Source organism: Lepisosteus oculatus, chromosome 6, assembly GCF_040954835.1.
Source record: "Lepisosteus oculatus isolate fLepOcu1 chromosome 6, fLepOcu1.hap2, whole genome shotgun sequence".
In the NCBI taxonomy this organism is placed as follows: Eukaryota; Metazoa; Chordata; class Actinopteri; order Semionotiformes; family Lepisosteidae; genus Lepisosteus; species Lepisosteus oculatus.
The window spans coordinates 53,730,493-53,749,094 of record NC_090701.1 but is presented as its reverse complement, the minus strand read 5'-3'; the positions used below and the strand labels follow the sequence as shown (position 1 = coordinate 53,749,094).

General features: G+C 36.3%; 1 protein-coding gene across 3 annotated transcripts in view; it reads right to left on the bottom strand.

Moving 5' to 3' along the window:
* The window catches only part of dok6 (docking protein 6), a 108,920-nt gene extending 90,553 nt beyond the window's left edge, over positions 1 to 18,367 (bottom strand). For all 3 annotated transcript variants that reach the window (XM_015353800.2, XM_015353802.2, XM_015353801.2), the window contains exon 1: positions 18,173 to 18,367. In XM_015353800.2, coding sequence (XP_015209286.1) covers positions 18,173 to 18,238 — 66 coding nt within the window. In that variant the 5' untranslated portion in view covers positions 18,239 to 18,367. The remainder of the gene's footprint in view (positions 1 to 18,172) is intronic.
* Positions 18,368 to 18,602: the final 235 nt, after the last annotated feature.

Here is an 18,602-nt window from a genome sequence, read left to right as displayed (position 1 = left end):
TCCATAATTAAACTCATTTTAAAAATTCACTGAGCTGCACTGAAACTTTTTGCAATCCCTACAGCTGGGATTAGTTAGCTAGAGATTTATCGGATCCCTTTAACATATAACTCCTGTAATCTCTTGGGCTCCTAGAAGTGTGTGGTGCAGTAAAGGATTTACCTCTCATTTGCCTGGACTCTGAATTTCCTGCACGGGACTGTGTGTCCTTTCACCTTCTAAAAGATAAGTGGCTGGAAGGTGGGTGGGGTTGGATGAGTCTGACTAATACTTCCCTTTTCTCCAATTTGTGCTGCTGGGGGGTTCATTAGCTGTGAGCTGAAATGTGAAAATCACAGTTTTTAAAAATAAATATTTGATGATACTGTACTTTTTCTACAAAAAATAAACTTCCTTATTTTTTCCTTGGAGGGTATCATACTTTCACAGTTGAATTTTAGGGAGCTCCTTGTTTTACAATGGATGGTGTTTCACCACAACTGCATAGGATACTTATTCAAAACAGGAACAGAGAGGTTGGTTCCAATATTGACGACTCATTTGTTGTGTACGTAATGCCTCTCTTTATTTATACTGTATACTGTATAATGTATATACTGAGCCCTAATAGAAATATATCCCACCATTTACTGTATGCATGTATAGTTTTGGACAAAATATAAGGCTTTTAGATTTTGATTAAATGTTAATTAATTAACCTTTTTGATTAATTTACCATTCATGATTGAATAAGATACACTCAAGTGATTTGACTGTTGTATAATCAGCAAATCACCTCATAATCAGAGACATAAGTGGGCACTGGTGCTGAGGTGATAAAACATGTTAAATATCCAGCCTGGCGAAATTCTAGAAAGAAAATCCCAGAAGGAACCAATATAACCCACTTTTAAAGAGAACAATCCCTTTGTGCCATTGTTCTAATGCAGGCTGGACTAATTAAATGCTCTGTTGTTGCCTCGGGTCTGTGTTGTTTACAGCCAGCAATTTCTACACTGGCAAGACACTGTATCCAAAAGCAGCCCGTTTAGGACAGTCTACACTATGGGAGGCTGCGATATCACAACACTCTAAGATCAATGCGGAGGTCGAGGTGTGATGATCTAAGTAGCTGAGTCTAGACAACAGACCTCAACTTTTATTGATTAATAGCACTCTGATACTGTATGTTGAAAACATCCTGAGTCTCTCACATATTGCCCTTCATCCACATGTGACAACATTCCATCTAGACAACAAATATCCTTGGGCTAATCACAAAACAATTGTTTTTATGCTGGATGAGAACATGACAGTTGTGCCATGGATGCCCTGAACCCAGACCTGAACCCCATTGAGCATTTGTGGAATGTGCTGAATGTTGAGAGGAATCAAAGGCACATGCTTGTCCAGGTTCTACAGGAGGAACTGGCAGGATCTGCAACCTGGTGCAGCCAATGTACGGCTCGCATCACTTCCAACAATAGCCACACATGCTTCTAACCTATAACTTTCACAGTAGGCCCCCTGTTGATGACAAACGTTATTCATTATACATTTATACAGTGTGCTTCAAATCTTTGAATAGAAAAGTTGTTTTGTTGACTTTGATTAAAAAAAATATTTTTGCTTTACAATCAGGAAATTTGTATTTATGTTCATGAGACTGACATACAAGAATGATAAGCACATTACAATGCAGTACAGTATATTGGTATGGAGAGCTGTGTTATTTGGCCTTGGCTGAAAAGAGCTGTGTCATTTGGCCTTGGCTTAAGTAAAAGTACTGTACATTCCATGTTGAAAAGAATCTTTTGACTTTTGAGCTTATTCAGGTGGGGTTTTTTTTAGCTAGACATTAATGAGACAGTCTCTGTCTCATTAAAGAGTCTGGTCTTGGAGCAAATTGCTGTGAAGAGCCAAAAACCGAGTTTAATAACAGAGAAGGGGAAGGGTGCTAAGGAGAAGACTCAACAGCTGAAATGTATTGTTTGTTCTTTCTGCTTCTCGGTATGGACTTAACCTTAACTTGTTCCAATACATGTTTTATTTTGGGCCAGTTTCATGCATACATATTTATCATTTAAGAACAAACCATAAATTGTGTACTTATCATTTAACTCAGTAAGAATTTGATGAGTGCAGTAGGTTGCAGACTTCTTGTGGTTATTGCCTCAAAGGGATATACAACCAAATACTGACTTTTACACTCTGGTATTTATGTCAAGTTATTCCCAGTACTTATGAGCCACTCAAAATCACTGGAATGAGCACAAAGCATGGTTTGTTGTAATACGTAGGCACTGTACCCATGTTCTGTCTGTTCAAGGAAATATCAGTGCATGCTACAAAAACAGTTGTAATTTTCCAAAAGGAAAATACTTTGAGAACTTGTTGCAGTTATAAGTGTTCTTAGACTACTCAGTATATAATGGATGAATGTAACAGCAGCAGTGTTTAAGACAAATATAGTTAGAAAGCAGACAATCAAATCCCAGATACTAATACACTGATACAGTACTAAGACTAATACTATAAAACTTATGATGTAAAATTCATAATTCATACTTATACAAGCAACTGTAAAGCAAGCCTCCATATCTGCTGTATTCAGTTTGTATCCCTTGGCATGTGCTACAAATTTTAGTCTGTTGCAGGAGCTGGAAAGCCCAAGCATCTGCAAATAATACAAAATACTTCTATATAAACGTCACTGTCATTAAAAAATGCTGAGCTTTACATTCCTGCAATATTCTACAAATACGTTTTTACTGTATATATTTCACTTTCTTTTCCTAAACGATCAGTTGTTAAAAGCTGCATTAGAAAATGTAGATGGCAAATTCACTTCTGCATGATGCAAAGAACATTAGAAAGATGATCATTTTCAAATATTCAAAAACTTCAAATTTGGTTTCAGATGTGGTTAGCCAGTCTGGTGGACAAGTAATAAAATACTGTGATAGTTTTTGTTCATATTTACACATTTTTGTTAATTCAATGATAAGATAGCGTGGATCACAAACATAAAGATACTGGAGAAAAGATCACTCCTGGTGACTGGTTATGGCTTGTACTGTATAACAGTTGTTAAGCAACATTCGGTTTAAAACCATTTGAAAGGAGTAGGTGCTATGACTGTATAAAACTCTGGATTTGTTTGGCCCCAAAGTAGCGATGACAGTTCAAAAGCAAGTGCAAGTTCATCTACAGTCCATCTGATAAGAGAATCTGGAGCTTTCTGGAGTAAATCCCAAACATTTTCCTCAACAAATTGTGGTTAGAATGGAAATGAGTGTATAGTTACTATGATCCATCATTGAAATAAAAAATGAATTAATGAAATCATTTGTTTTTAGATGTCTACAGTATACAATATGTGAAATGGGTGACTTGAAAAGAAATTTAGAACTCGAATCAACAAGCCTTTTTTATTTTCATTTTTTAGACTTTCAGTAGGCTTTTATCTGTGCAGATTATCAGGTACTTCTGTTATTGCATCACTAGGTCACAGTATAAGATCATTAAACTTGTTAAAATCTGATAACCTTGACACTACCCAAAGACAGCTGCCTGCTTTTGTTGCAAACAGTAACTTTCCACACGCACCAAACAATTATTGACCTTGATACTTACCATCACTTGAAGGTAAAAGTGGAAACTGTACCTGACTATTCAACATTGGTATCAAGACATGCACATTCTGACACACCAGCTCCAAATCTTTAAAGGTACATTTATCTTTGAATTATAATACTATAAAAGAATGTTTATAGGATACAGACTATTCAACATTTATTGATGGAGCCACACTGGTTATTTTTTAAATATACTGTATAAGCTACAAAAAATAAGAATAAAACTCTCATTCCTTTATAAAATGAATTGTAAACAAGGTTTGCTTCTGACTCCTGATCTTATTTCCATTTAAATGCTAATCTGAATTAAGGGCCTGGAAGTGGCCCTTAATAGACAGCAATATTTGAACATGTCTGGTCTTCTTACTTGTGGAAGACTGAACTTAGCACTTTGTATAGTCATTTAAAAGAAACCACAATGCTGCCGTCAAATCATCAAGTACAGTTTTATTGCAAACTAAAAAACAGACCACAGAGTAGAAACAAAGAAGAAATGGATTCAATTGAGCTTTGTTTCCTGACTGTGCTTTGCTCTAATCAATCCTCGCTTTTCTGACATACAGAACAGCTAATAGTAGCATTTGCCCCTATTCATACTAAAAGCTTTTTTGATAATTAAAAACAGCAGGATTCAACGATGCAAAATGTTCTACTACAGCCTTGGCAGAAGATTTATTTCTTTAAGCAATTGCGTTGCCCAGTATTGTGTAACATTTTTCACCGTGAATGCGTTTTGAAACATCTTCTCACCAGGCTAAGAAAGATTAATTCTTCAGCAACAACACAAGTACATTTTCATTTTTAACTCCTTGATTATTTTTTGTAAAATAAAAATTACACAGCAGAAGAAAAAGAATAAAGTGAAAGCATACAGCATGTATAAACATTTAACAAGATGAAGAGAAAAAAAAGTTTAACTATTAATGGTCTTTATTATTTTTAGTGGACATGTTAGTTACTGTAGTACTAGAGCAAAGAACCTCTAGTAACTGATGGTTAAAAACAGAAAAAATATATATATTCCAAGGTAGCAGGATGATCCAAATATAGTCTAATATTTTTTACATCAAATAAGTGTGGATAATATATGCTACTGAATACTGAACTGGTTATTGAACAGTAAACTAAATTGAGGGAAATGATGTTCAATCTTTACAAAGCATTAGTACTGCAAGACTTTTTGGTGCAATCCATTTAGAGATGGCCACTACAACACCTGTAGCCTTAGAAAGTGTTATATTCTCTTGTGGAAAACGTATTTATTCTATTCCAATAACAGCTTCTCTTATTTTGCCAGAACTGCTGTATGCACAACATACTGTAAATTGGATGTTCTGTTTTTAAACTTCCCACAGTGATTCTTTCCTGAAGTATGGAAAGTCAAACAAACATACCAGAAAGAGTTTAAAGGAGAGTACCATGAACGATCCTCCTGGTTTCAGGGGACTGTCGGATACAAACAGCATCGACATTTTATACAAGAAAGTTAAAGTTCTAAGTGGTATTAATATCGTCATCACAGGGGACCATTTCATAGCCATAAATAAAAGAAGGACACAGGGTCACAATTGAAAATTAAATGTGAATTAATTTAGGATGGTGAACAGGAAGTGATATTCACTTACTGCAGATACTGAACTAACAAATAAGGAAGATGGGCCAAAATGGCCTTTGTGGCTTTTTTTTGTAACCTTACTTATGTTCTTAAATTTGATTAATTTTCCAGAACAGCCTAAATGGGAAAAATAGTTTTGTACCTACTGTATTATAGTCTGCTGTGTGAATTAAACTTTGTGTTCAATATGAGAAAGCAAATTAAGCATTGATCACTTTGATGTGTTCTTTGTCCACTGACTTATTACACTGCCATAGTAAAGCACTCCTTTGTCTGCAAGGGTAGTAAAGATTCTTGTAAAATTTAATTCATTTATTATGGGCAAGCACCGGTCTACAAGTCATTACTGGGTATTACTTTATTTGCTGTCAGAAAGAGGGAATGAAAACAAATTAAAGCCATCAAATTTTATAACAAATAAATGCAGGATTGATTTTGATAAAGGTAAACTCTTGTACGTAAAAGCAAAACATCACCAACACATAAAGAGCAATACCTTTGCCTATTACTGATATCAGTGGTGAAGACAAGATTGCCATTTTAAGCAGAAGGCAAGGACACGTGCCATCAGAGCGTCTTAATCTCACAGGATCTTCTCCACAACAGAAGTGATTTAAAATACTGTATCTGACCTCATTCATTCTGCGACATTCATTCAACCCTACATCTTTTTAACACTCAACCTCAAATCTTTGAAAGACAAGCACAAGAAAAAGCAACATACAGTTCATGTATTGTACATATCACAGTGGATATTTTAGATTCTAGGAAAGTTAGTGACAGTGGTCACATTCTCTTTCCGTTCGGCTGACTCTTACTTGTAGTCATTCCTGATGGCATTTCCCACAAGCTATAAATACCGTCAACAGACCTTTCTTCTTTGCATTTGTCTCCTCCACCCCACCTCCTCCTGTACCTCTCTCTGCATGGGGGTCCGGCCAGAGGCTTAAGCCAAGTCTTTTCATGCCTTTTACACAAGAGGCAGTTCCACTGCACTCTATTTCAGCCTATGCAAGATACACATCTCCATTATATGTTTCCCCAATTCACCGTTCATACATTTTTAAAAAATGAATTATGGTTTTGTTAATTTTTCTAATTATTTTTTTTTCCCGAATTGTGCGATGCAGTTGAAAGTCTATAAATCACTGGGAATTTTTTTGCAAAGAAGCTCTTAACATGAAAAACCCTCTTGTACTCCAAATGGAATCTGAATAGTCTTATAAAATATTGTTAGCTACTGTATGCTGAATTGCACAATATACTGTATGTTGGAGCTAAATGGATATCATGAATATGATAGTTCTGCATGAATGTAAGATAATCCTTAAGAAAATTAAAGCATTTATGGTATTTAATAACTGTGGATTAGGGGAAGGGATCTGCTCAACGAGAAATAAAAGGAAATCTTGAACAGATTATCTTTTCTTAACTTCACATAATTTTTTTCACTTTCCTGAAGGAAGGGAGAAAGCATGCATTATAGGATGAAAGTGGGCAACATTGATTAAAGATGCCAAACTAAAAAGCCACTCTTTCTGTTAAGTCCTAGCCTAAGAAAAAAAAAATGAATTTGAAACAAAAGGCTTAATGCTGAACTTTCAACGTTTTTAATTAAATTGTACTGTATGTGTCTTCAAAAAGGGGGGGATCTGTAACTTGAAGAAGAACATGGAAGAATTTAACTGTTATATAAGCTAACAAGGAAAGAAGTAATGATTTGTGTTTGATTCAAAAGACAGAACCATTTCACAAAAGATTAAATTACAGACCGATTTCTTACAGCCCAAGGTTAGTTATGTTAAAATTAAAGCTCCCTAGCAAGTTTTTTGTCTTTCATGTGCTATTACAAGTTTTTAGTGCATCAAAGAATATGGAAATTCAGGCGATTTTCTCGTTAAAAAGCTTAATCACAAGAGGCTGTGAAATGCTCCACATTTCAGCTGACGCTTTATGTCTTTATGAAATTTCTTGCTACAATTGATATTTTCAGAAATGAAATGAGTTGCACATCCTAGTTCAGGCATTTCTGTACATTGTATTATGCCCACAAAGATTTCAAAGAGACATTATCTGTTTAAATTATATTCAGAATTAAACTGTATGTACCTACTGTATATTTCAATTTTGTACATACTGTATATAGCACAGGGCACAAGATGTGGATAATTAAAAAGCCAGCATAGCCTGAGGTTATCTCTCTTGTACACAGAGTCTTAATGGTTACCTTAGTCCACATTCTCTGTATTTTGACAGGGATGTACAGGGATAACCTACAAACAAGGTGAAGTTCTGAAAAGAAAAATACCCAGAATCACAATGGGCTGTATGGAAAATCTGCTGGTTGCAACACTGCAAACACTCCAAAACACCTATAGCTACACATGTGAGTGAGCCAGAGTGACCACTGAAACATGGAGCAGGGGACACAAGTGGGAACTATATGGAAGTGAGTTTAAAACAGAGAACAGGAGGCATTTCTTTACCCAGAGGTACTGCATGTGGGAGTGTAGAATAAGCTTGACAGCAATGATGTTAAAGCCAATATCCTGCTTGTATATTCATGAAACGACTGGATGAGGTACTTGAAATAATTAGCTACTGTTCTTGATGAATCAGATAACTTCCTTGGGTTTGTAACCTTTCTTACATTCTTACCATTCTTAACAACTTAAAACATAAGAAAGGTTACAAGCAAGAGGAGGCGATGTTTTTATGTTCTTAAGTAGTACATATTGAAAATATCTTTTTAGGATGAAAAATCCAGGCTACAAAATATTGAACACTGCACTGTAATATTGAAATCATACAAATATGTGTGCATTATTGCATTAATGCTTCCCAAAACAATTATGGAAAATCAAATACTCACTGCAGCCTCAATGCTTGACCGTAGAGATGGTTTTGACCGGGCTTGTGCCAGATGCAACTCTTTGCATTTAAAACAAATAAGATGAGTTTTTATTTTGTCTTTTTACTTTTTGCAACATGGCTGCAGTATACTGTATCTCATACAAGAATTAAGACTGGTCTTTTTCAGTACAATAAACGCTTCTTTCTTACCATTCAACGATACAGGGCAACTTTATATAGGGAAAAGGGTACCACTGATGTACAATATGAATAATGACTCCCATCATTCAGTCACTGTTGGCTGTACAGTGGCATCGTTATTTAGTTTCCTGCTTGACTGGCTGCTCAGTGTGGGATGACCACCTGATCTAGAGGGTTTCTGGGCAGTATGATACACATTCTTAGTGACGGACTTCACTACACTCAAAGGAATAGTGTAACCTCCCCCTGATATGTACTTCTCTCATTTTAACTCTATCTCCAACTTTTCTTAGAAGCTCCTTGGTTGACATGGTGATTTTTTTGTGTGACTAGAAATGTTTGTGTTTGAAATTCATTATCTCCAGTACCTGAGGTAACATACAGAGACATACTGTTTGGACTTCATTTCAGAGTGATTTACAGTAACTCTGAAATGAAGTTAAATCACTGTTTTCACACATACAGTAGAGACCATTGCACTAATTTTTCAGTGATGTAGTTTATGATATACAGTAGCTTTTAAACCATTCTATTGCAGCTGAACTGATTTAAATCTTTTGTAGCAAAGGTGTTTGCTACAAAACATATGAAACATAAGAAAATAAAACATAAAACATACTGTATGAAAACTTAAATAGATAATTCTTTATTCGACCTTAAAATCTTTTTACTGTACATGTTATCAGTGTTTTAAAGCTTTGGAGTAAACTAAGAAGATTCCAAATAGAAAGTTCTATTTGAAAACAATGTGATGGCAAGTTCACATTGTAACAAAACGTGGAAACTGAAGGCAGTGAATATTTTTGTAAAGCACTGCATATAGAAAGCGAGAGAGGGATTATATGCGTGTGTCTGGTAGAATAAGTCTGTGCTGTATATAAAACAGCAAATCAATGTTTCATTTACTAAATTATGAGAGGTTCTTGATTTGGGTGTTTTGTTTTTCACAAATAGCTCCAAGTAGTAGTTGTGACCATTCTAATTTACAGTATGAGCAGTACAACCATACTAATTATTGAGCCACTAGATGTTTGTCAAATTATTTTAGATTTGCTGTATGAATTAAAAGTTTACAGCTATTTAAGTGATGATCAAATGTTTCTGAACAAGTAGACATTCAATACTTTTGGTAAATATAACGTAACAGAAATCATTAAATGTTAAAGACACCATTTTTTCCTAATTAATTTACTATGGAGATTAAGGTTTGCTCACAGGAGACAGAACCAGAATACTCCACCGGTAACAAGTTCTCACTCTCCATTCTCTTTTTTTTATGTTTTAAACAAAAACACGTCAGGTTTAATTTTCATTTTGCCTACAGTAGATCGTTTGAAACCCATTCTTAATACAACAAAAAAATCAAACGTTTTTTTTAACCTTACAGATATACCTATAGGTATAGAATATACAGTATCAATAGGTATCCGATTTTGAAATGCTGCATTAACATAGCTCATAAATTACAGACACTTTTCGCTTAGCGAAAATGCACCAGACTTCAGGCCAAACTGGAAACACCCGGGCGCCTCTGTTATTCATCCGCTCGCCTCAGTTTCACGGAGTACTAGTAAGTACAAATTCACTGTACTTAAAGTGCTAGTTGAGTGAGTGACATACTTTCAGTTGAACAATCTACACCCTTTTACAACATACTGTAGCAACTTACCACCCTAAGACTGTCATATAAGTGTAAGTTATTATTATTATTACTTTCATCTTGGTCAAACAAGCTACGGACATCCTTAAAGAAGATAGCCCAACTACTTTATCATCGTTACCAATAGCAATTGACCCGCTCTTTTCAAAAACCTGTGGCCAGTGTTAAATCTCCTGCCATGCTCATGCTATGTCAAAATTTTAAATTACTTCATAACCGTATTTTGATAAATAAAGCACTTATAAGTTGTCCATTTAGTAGTTATTTTAAGTACTGTATGTCTTTTTTTCTATTTGATGCTGTAATACCTTTTTTTTTTTACCTGTCATGTATTTATCCGGTACTTTTGTGATGTTGGACGGAAATCTTTTCTGGTTGACGCATCCACACATTATGACGTGTAAATAATATTAATGTAAATGTTAAGTCTGTAAAACATCGTTTTCAATAACGTCACACTTTTCAGGATCGCACCCTGGACAAAAATCAAAGACTTACTCTATGGTTTTTGACCTTGAAGGTCAAAACACGTATTTTGTATTTGTTGTTTATTTTCTCTCCAGTATGCTTCATCTTTTCAAGTTGTATTATTTTCTTAGTGAGGCATATCGGTCTCATTAATCCCATCTGTATTTTTTACGAGATAAAAGACATATTCTTTTTTTTTCCCCCCATAAATCAGGAGTTTGGCTGTAAAGAGATCCCCATTACATTTCAAGTCCCATCTCCAGGGTGTTGTCTGTTTCTGCAGAGCATATTTCTGACGGGGAGCAGCAAGGTGACACGGTGGTTACTATACTGTAGCTGCCTTGCAGCACTGAAGCCCCATATTTAGTGCCTCTGGAGTTGTGTCGAGTTTGTATCGTTTCCCTGCGTTCGCGGGGGTTTTGTCCGGGTGCTCTGGTTTTCCCAGTACTGGTACTGTACGTTAATTGGTGGGAATTGTAGGAAAATTGGTGCTACTGCACTGTACGTGTGAATGTGCGCGGGTGTCTGTGTCTGCCCTGCCATCATATCCAGGGTGTATCCTATTTATGAGGATAGGCGCCAGCTCCCCCGCGAACCTGTATAGGACAAAACAATTAGAAAACGCGAGAATATTTCTCCTATGTTTATTCTTTTAGGGGAAGACATAGAATGCAACTGGATGTTCTAATTCTCTTTTTCGTGAGGAAACCAACATTACAGTGATCGCTGATATTACTGTACCTTAGATCTCCTTGGCATGTACTGTACACAGTACGTTACTTTCACCTCAATTCAAAACGGCAACTGGTGCGTTTCTCTGCTGTCATTAAGCACAGCAGCCCTGCAGGCTGTACAATGAACCTACCAGACCAGTAATAATAACTTGAAAAAAGGCTGTCATTAAATTAAAGCAGTGTACTTTTCAATTAGATAAATGTATTTACGACCGTACAGCCTCTTATTGGTTCTCACCATTATTAGACTGTTGGCTTCTGCGCTTCTCCTAAACACCCAGAACCAAAGAAACAGGATCTAGTTCAAGGTTATAGGGGGACTTGGATGCTGAACATTCAAAGTACGGTTTATCAAACACCATTCATTTTGTTTTCTTTTGCCTTTTCCTCACACACATATAAATATTTACCCTAGAACCCGTCTATTCCATTACCTCATAGAAAAACAAAGAAGCGTGCCAGTGCTGTTAGCATACTAACAAACTCTGCCCTGTCTACCTCAGCAGTTCTCTGTACATTATACTGGAGATTTACTGCCCATGCATCTCTTCATCGTCAAGAGAGTTGTGTTAAACATTGGCTTATAAGACACATTTTTCTTCTGTCAGCATGGTACCAAAATCTGTACACATGTATACTTTGACAGGCTCATGCGACGCAGTCCCGAATGGTAAAGGTCACTTCTTTTACCCTCCTGATGTGACTCTCATTGAGCAATTCTGCCCCCCTTCCCCGAGGCTCCAGGCACTGCAGTGAGAACTAGACTAAAGTTTTATAAATAGCCTATTCTCTAAAGAGGTATTTAAATAGCACTTTCACACTTTGCAGCAGACTGTGGCATGTGTGCATTGCCATTCTTCTTCACTTTAGGAAGCAGTTTTTATTTTCACATCATTAGTTATCATTAGCTACCTTGCTCAATTAGTCTGCTCTCCTGCCACGCGGTATGATCTATGCTATACATTATTATTATGTTATATGTGTTCTTTAGATATGCTGTATATACTGTATGTGCATTCTCAAGAAAACCATTTGTCTGATTGATCTACATGAAACACCATCATCCCTTGGAAGAGACAGAACATGAAAAAATTATATATGCACATTTTTACATTCATTGAAGGCTTATAACTGTATACCTGAAAAGGGCTCTACAGTCAAAACCGTCTGGTTTTCTTTTCTACTTTTCAGTGTTGAGTGAACCTCCACTTTGAATTGCAGAAGGGGTTGTTAATCCTTTGTAGATGTATCAGGAGGATATAATTAATTTTATTTGTGGACTGTATAGCTATCTGCGTCTTGTGCAGCAACTTCTTTTTTTTTTCTGAATGGGAATCGTGCAACTTTACAAAATCTTTTGTGCATTTTTCTTTCTTCTACAACCTGGTGAAAAATATCTGTACCATTTTAATGAACTCATTTTCTGTATTTCTGTTTGTGGTGTCAAATTGTGTTAGTGTTTGGAAACAATTAGAACACACATGCACATATTACTCAGTAGTAACTGAATACTACAGTAATACATTTTGAGTTTAAATATTTCATGTACAGTATGTACTGTATTAATAATATAACTGTGGATGGCATTTATTGATAAAATGATAATGACTTGTGAGGATTGTCTGCCTTATGAGGGAAGAGGTAAGCAAAAACCACACTCACTAATGCAGATACTAAGTTGAAAGATCAAACACATCGCATCTACACAAAATAACATTTTTCTATGAAACACAATAAGAAGGGAAGACGCAAAATAAGAGGGAAACAGCAAAAATCATGCATCCATCCATTTTCTAACCAATTTTTCTAACACAGGGCTGTGGGGGAGCAGGTACCTGTTGTGGCAGGCAATGGGCACAAGGCAGGATACATACTCAATACGACACCAGCCCATCTCATGGCACATACAAACCCACACCAGGGCCAGTTTTCCCAGCACCTAATTAACCTACCAGTATGTCTTTGGACTGTGGGAGGGAACAGGAGCACCTAGACAATATACAATATACAAACTCCACACTGATACCACACCAACACCACTGCAAGCTTGCAAGTACCCAGGAGGCCACAGGAGGGCGCTGTGCTGCCTATCTAATTAATAATAATAGTAATAATAATAATTGCTTACACTTATATAGTGTCTTTCTGGACACTCCAATCAAAGCGCTTTACACTCCCCACCATCACCACCAATGTGCAGCATCCACCTGGATGATGTGACCGCAGCCATAGTCCACCAAAACGCTCACCACACAATAGCTATCAGTGGGGGAGGAGAGCAGAATAATGAAGCCAAATCATGGAGGGGGATTTTTAACGACCACAGAGAGTCAGGACCTCGGTTTTACATCTCATTCAAAGGACGGCACCCGTTTACAGTATAGTAACCCTGTCACTATACTGGGGCATTAGGTTCCACATAGACCACAGGCTGGCCCCATTAACACCTCTTCCAGCAGGAACCTTAGTTTTTCCCAGGAGGTCTCCCATCCAGGTACTGACCAGGCTCACACCTGCTTAGCTTTAGTGGGTTGCCAGTTGGGAGTTGCAGGGTGATATGGATGGCTTATTGTTAATCCCACTAAACAATAAGCAAGGTAACTATTCAAGGTTCTGCATTTAAAGTTGAGAGAAATAATTATAAAAAAGGAGAAAATTATAGAAAAAAAACGTTTTCTAAAAGTTGAAAACTAGAAATGCAATTTTTTGGCCTCGGCAAGTGACCAAAACAAAGCTTTCACATTAAATAAAATCACCCAGAGATTTAAATACATGAAATAATAGGATTCAGAAAATTAATTAATAATAAAAAAAACAGAATTGATACCAGTAGGGAGTTGTGTGGTTGAGAAAAGTGGGCGCCTGTACTTGAAGCCCAATGTAGGACATTTTTGTTGATCACAGACGCTGAGCTCAGGCAGAAGAGCTAATGGGCCAGAAAATTAGGAACTGGGACTAATTTTATGCCAGCAAAAGTTAGAAGCAGAGAATGAGAAATAGTGGAAAGAGGGAATGAACTAGATGACTGGACCTGTAGGAAAATGTATCTAAAAATCACAAAGAAGGGTAGATGGTAAGTAGGCAGGAAGTTGGAAAAACCCTGAAAGGATTAGTGGTATCGAACAGGGGCAAATCAAGCATATTATACCCCCACACTGAGAAATAGTATTCAAAACATTTACAAAAGTGAAAATTTGAAGAAAAAAAAATAAAAACAGACACTGATACAGACCCTCTCAGTGGGGAGGAAGTTTCTCTAGCAGAGAGCTTGAATGCTACAGTACATAACCTACTGTACCATGTACTGCTTTCAGCTAAACTCTGGGAATGGTCAGAATTCCTGAATGCTGGGCGTGGGATATGGTGACTAATCTAGTAATTCTATCAAATAGTACGGTTACACTGTGCTATGCATTGTATGCTTACAAAAGAACCTCAAGATCTATACTAGAAGAAATTGTGAGCCAAGGGAGACGTTTAAGGATTAAATTAATCTGATCTCTTTTCTGAGTCTTGGTTAGCATGCAGTATGTGCTTCTGAGTTTAGAATTAACAGCACTCACTCTTTCAAACACCAGGAAATTCAATTTGTGTTTATTTGAATGAGTGGCTACTAGTCATGATTAAAATGGTGAACATGATTTCTTACAAGAAAGTCTTAAAAAATGATAGATTTTGCTTTATGGTTCATAGAACATAGTCTAAATTCTTATTTTAAAGTATTATTCATAATATAAAAATATAACAGAATATAACATCCCCTCATATGGGTTAAATGTCACCCTTTACTGTATTAACCTCTCATTCTCAGTGCAGGTTTAAGGTACTGCAGTACGCAATCAGTATCCATATTAACCACTCTCTCAGCGCAGTATTAATGTACTGTAATGTCCAGTCAGTGTCTGTATTAACCCCTCTCTCTCAGTGCAGTATTAATGTACTGGAGTGTCCAGTCAGTGTGTCTGTATTAACCCCTCTCTCTCTCAGTGCAGTGTTAATGTACTGGAGTGTCCAGTCAGTGTGTCTGTATGAACCCCTTTCTCTCTCAGTGCAGTGTTAATGTACTGGAGTGTCCAGTCAGTGTCTGTATTAACCCCTCTCTCTCAGTGCAGTGTTAATGTACTGGAGTGTCCAGTCAGTGTGTCTGTATGAACCCCTCTCTCTCTCAGTGCAGTGTTAATGTACTGGAGTGTCCAGTCAGTGTGTCTGTATGAACCCCTCTCTCTCTCAGTGCAGTGTTAATGTACTGGAGTGTCCAGTCAGTGTGTCTGTATGAACCCCTCTCTCTCTCAGTGCAGTGTTCATGTACTGGAGTGTCCAGTCAGTGTGTGTGTATGAACCCCTCTCTCTCTCAGTGCAGTGTTCATGTACTGTAATGTCCAGTCAGTGTCTGTATTAACCCCTCTCTCTCAGTGCAGTGTTAATGTACTGTAATGTCCAGTAAGTGTGTCTGTATGAACCCCTCTCTCTCTCAGTGCAGTGTTAATGTACTGGAGTGTCCAGTCAGTGTGTCTGTATGAACCCCTCTCTCTCTCAGTGCAGTGTTAATGTACTGGAGTGTCCAGTCAGTGTGTCTGTATGAACCCCTCTCTCTCTCAGTGCAGTGTTAATGTACTGGAGTGTCCAGTCAGTGTGTCTGTATTAACCCCTCTCTCTCTCTCAGTGCAGTGTTAATGTACTGGAGTGTCTAGTAAGTCAGTGGGTCGGTATTAACCACATTCTCTTTCTACTGCAGTGACCACTCAGTCAGTGTGTCTGTAATGTATTAACTCTACTCTGTATGCACTCACTAGTCTATTACGGCATAGAGTGCATGCATAGTCATAAACCTATACTGTACATGGGGCATACTAGAGATCAATTACCCTCGCATTTGGAGCACTGTTTTTTCTGTTGTTAAATGACATCCCTTTCTGTAATTATGCAGTTATTTCTCTATAAAAAATTAATATGCTTTTAATCAGAAAAGAACCGAGACAGGAAGTCTATGGAGTCAGCAGATGAAGTTTCAAATGTGCTGGCACACAGAGTTTTTTGTAAGCAATGCAGTTCAACAAAATAAAAACTGGGGATACTAACAATTTTTCCTTGTGTTTGGTACACCTAAAATGCAACAGTCCTCAATTTTGTTTGACCCCTACAACAATTCCCCACATAGTTACATTTAATAACTAATAAAAAATCATTTCAATTACAAAAGTGGATATGTATTTTCCTTAGCATATGTCAGCATTCAACAATCTCAAAACCTACAACACTTTATTTAATGTTTTTTAGAAGGAACATAAGTGGTCTTTAAACTGATAAATATTCAATATTCAAAACAGGTCAATGTGCCATTATAGATGTGAGTGGTGTACTGTATATAGTATAATGCATTTAATGCTGAATACCTGCATACTGGACCTTCATAGAATGATAAATTGTAAAAGGGTATAAAACTTTACATTGTACCCTTTGTACTTTGCATTTAAGAATTAGTTACTGTACATAGAGCACGTACAGTACCTAAATTCTGATACCATGGCATTACACAACATAAATGCAATGTAATTTTACAGTACATATATCTCATTATGTAATTAGAATAAAGTAATCATTCTAGAATGAATGAAGTAATCACTATAAATGTTTTAACTGAAAGTGCAGTTTATGTATTTGTATTTGGGTTTATAAAGAATAACAGATGAAAGTTGCCTTTTAATTTTTAATCTGTTTTAAAATATTCTGTTGTGTAACCAAAAATATAATTTTGAGGTTGACGTATTACTGTACTTTCAGGTGATAAAAAGGGTTGGTTTTGGTTTTAGATATTTAAAATAATTATTTTTTTCCAATTGTTTATTTTTATTAACTTGTACAATATATTGAGTGCTGTAGAGTGTTCCTTAGCAGCTTTCATCAGCATGATTAAAAACATTGTACAAATGCAAAAATCAAACAAAAACAAGTATTTATTATTATTGTGCAAACTTAATCCCATGTTAAAAAGTCACTTGTTTATACTGTAGCAAGTTATCAGTTTTATATTTCTGTATTGCTTCTAAATTCTAATGGGAACGATTTCTGATAAAATTAGTCAGACTCTAGCTTAGAGCCAGTATTGCTGAATCTTTACAACAGAACTACCGTAGCACATCATCACTGTGCCTGGTAATGAGAACGAACGTCTCTCATTTACTTCTTTTAACCTGAAGCTGTGCATCGTACATCACCGCTCTGAAACAAAGCAACAGACCTAATTGCACGTTACAAGACAGGAAGGCACCAAAATAAATCATCCTAATACAAGCTTCAGCCAAAATGATTCTTTTCAGGAATATTGTCAAATGTGTTAAAGAAATTTCAACTGTACCAAAGCCCATATCACTCAAAAATGACATACAATGGCTCTAGTTTCAAAGCGTTACTGAATTTGTCCGTATTTTTTTACTTTTCTTTTTTGCTTTGATTGTGACCACATCAACTCTGGTAAAACAAGTCATTTAAATTAAAAAAAAAACTTTCACCTAAGCATCATACAGTAAGTGATACTGAAGTGGGCTAATATAATATAATATACAGTAATATACAGTAATATATTGCATATACTCATGTTTCATTCAAAATGAACTTTTTTCTGTATTTTGAAAAGCAAGAGGAAGTTTCTAATAAGTCTGAGAGTATAAAATGTGCATGTGAATTTACAGAATCATGCAGACAGCATGCCATTTAGATTGAAATATTTGCATATACAATTCATACATTTACTGTACAACCTAGCTAAAACAACAAAAATCACATACAGAGAAGTAAGCAGCTAAGTAATGCAATTTCAATTAGCAATATTAAAACAAATGTAAGAAGTTACTTTCAGGATAAAAGGTAGCCTTGCCTCTAAAAATAGTTTGATCTTTTTTTCTTTCTCATCTTTTTTATTTCTTGGAACACACAAAGGACAGTAACCTCAAAACAATAAAAACCTTTTTTTAAAATCCAGCTGCTTAAGCTATTACTAGCCATGCTGACAGCAAGTGTTACTCACCCCCAGCTTCCTGCTACGAAATTTCACATATCCTTGTTTCACTATGTCATTAAAGTTGGAAGCCATAGTCACTCAATGCTATCCTCCCCGGCTTAAATTAGTCCCCTTTTGTAGCTGTGTGTGAGTCTTTCTTAAACTGCTCCGGCATTCAGACTTCAGAAGCCTGCTCCAGTGTAAGTGCACCAAAGGCTCATTCCATCTGCACAGAGGGAGATAGAGTCCGTCAGCTGATTTAATTCACTAGAAGCTCTGCTTCCTGGATTACACCACCCTTTATCCATCACAGGGGTGCAACCCAGACACTTTTTTCTACATTCATCTGGAATGCAATCCAAGAAAATGGGGTCCTGCAATTGATCATTTCACTGGAGAAGACACTGCAAGGCACATCCTCATTTCTTTATAGCACTTCATTCTTCTACACATAAAA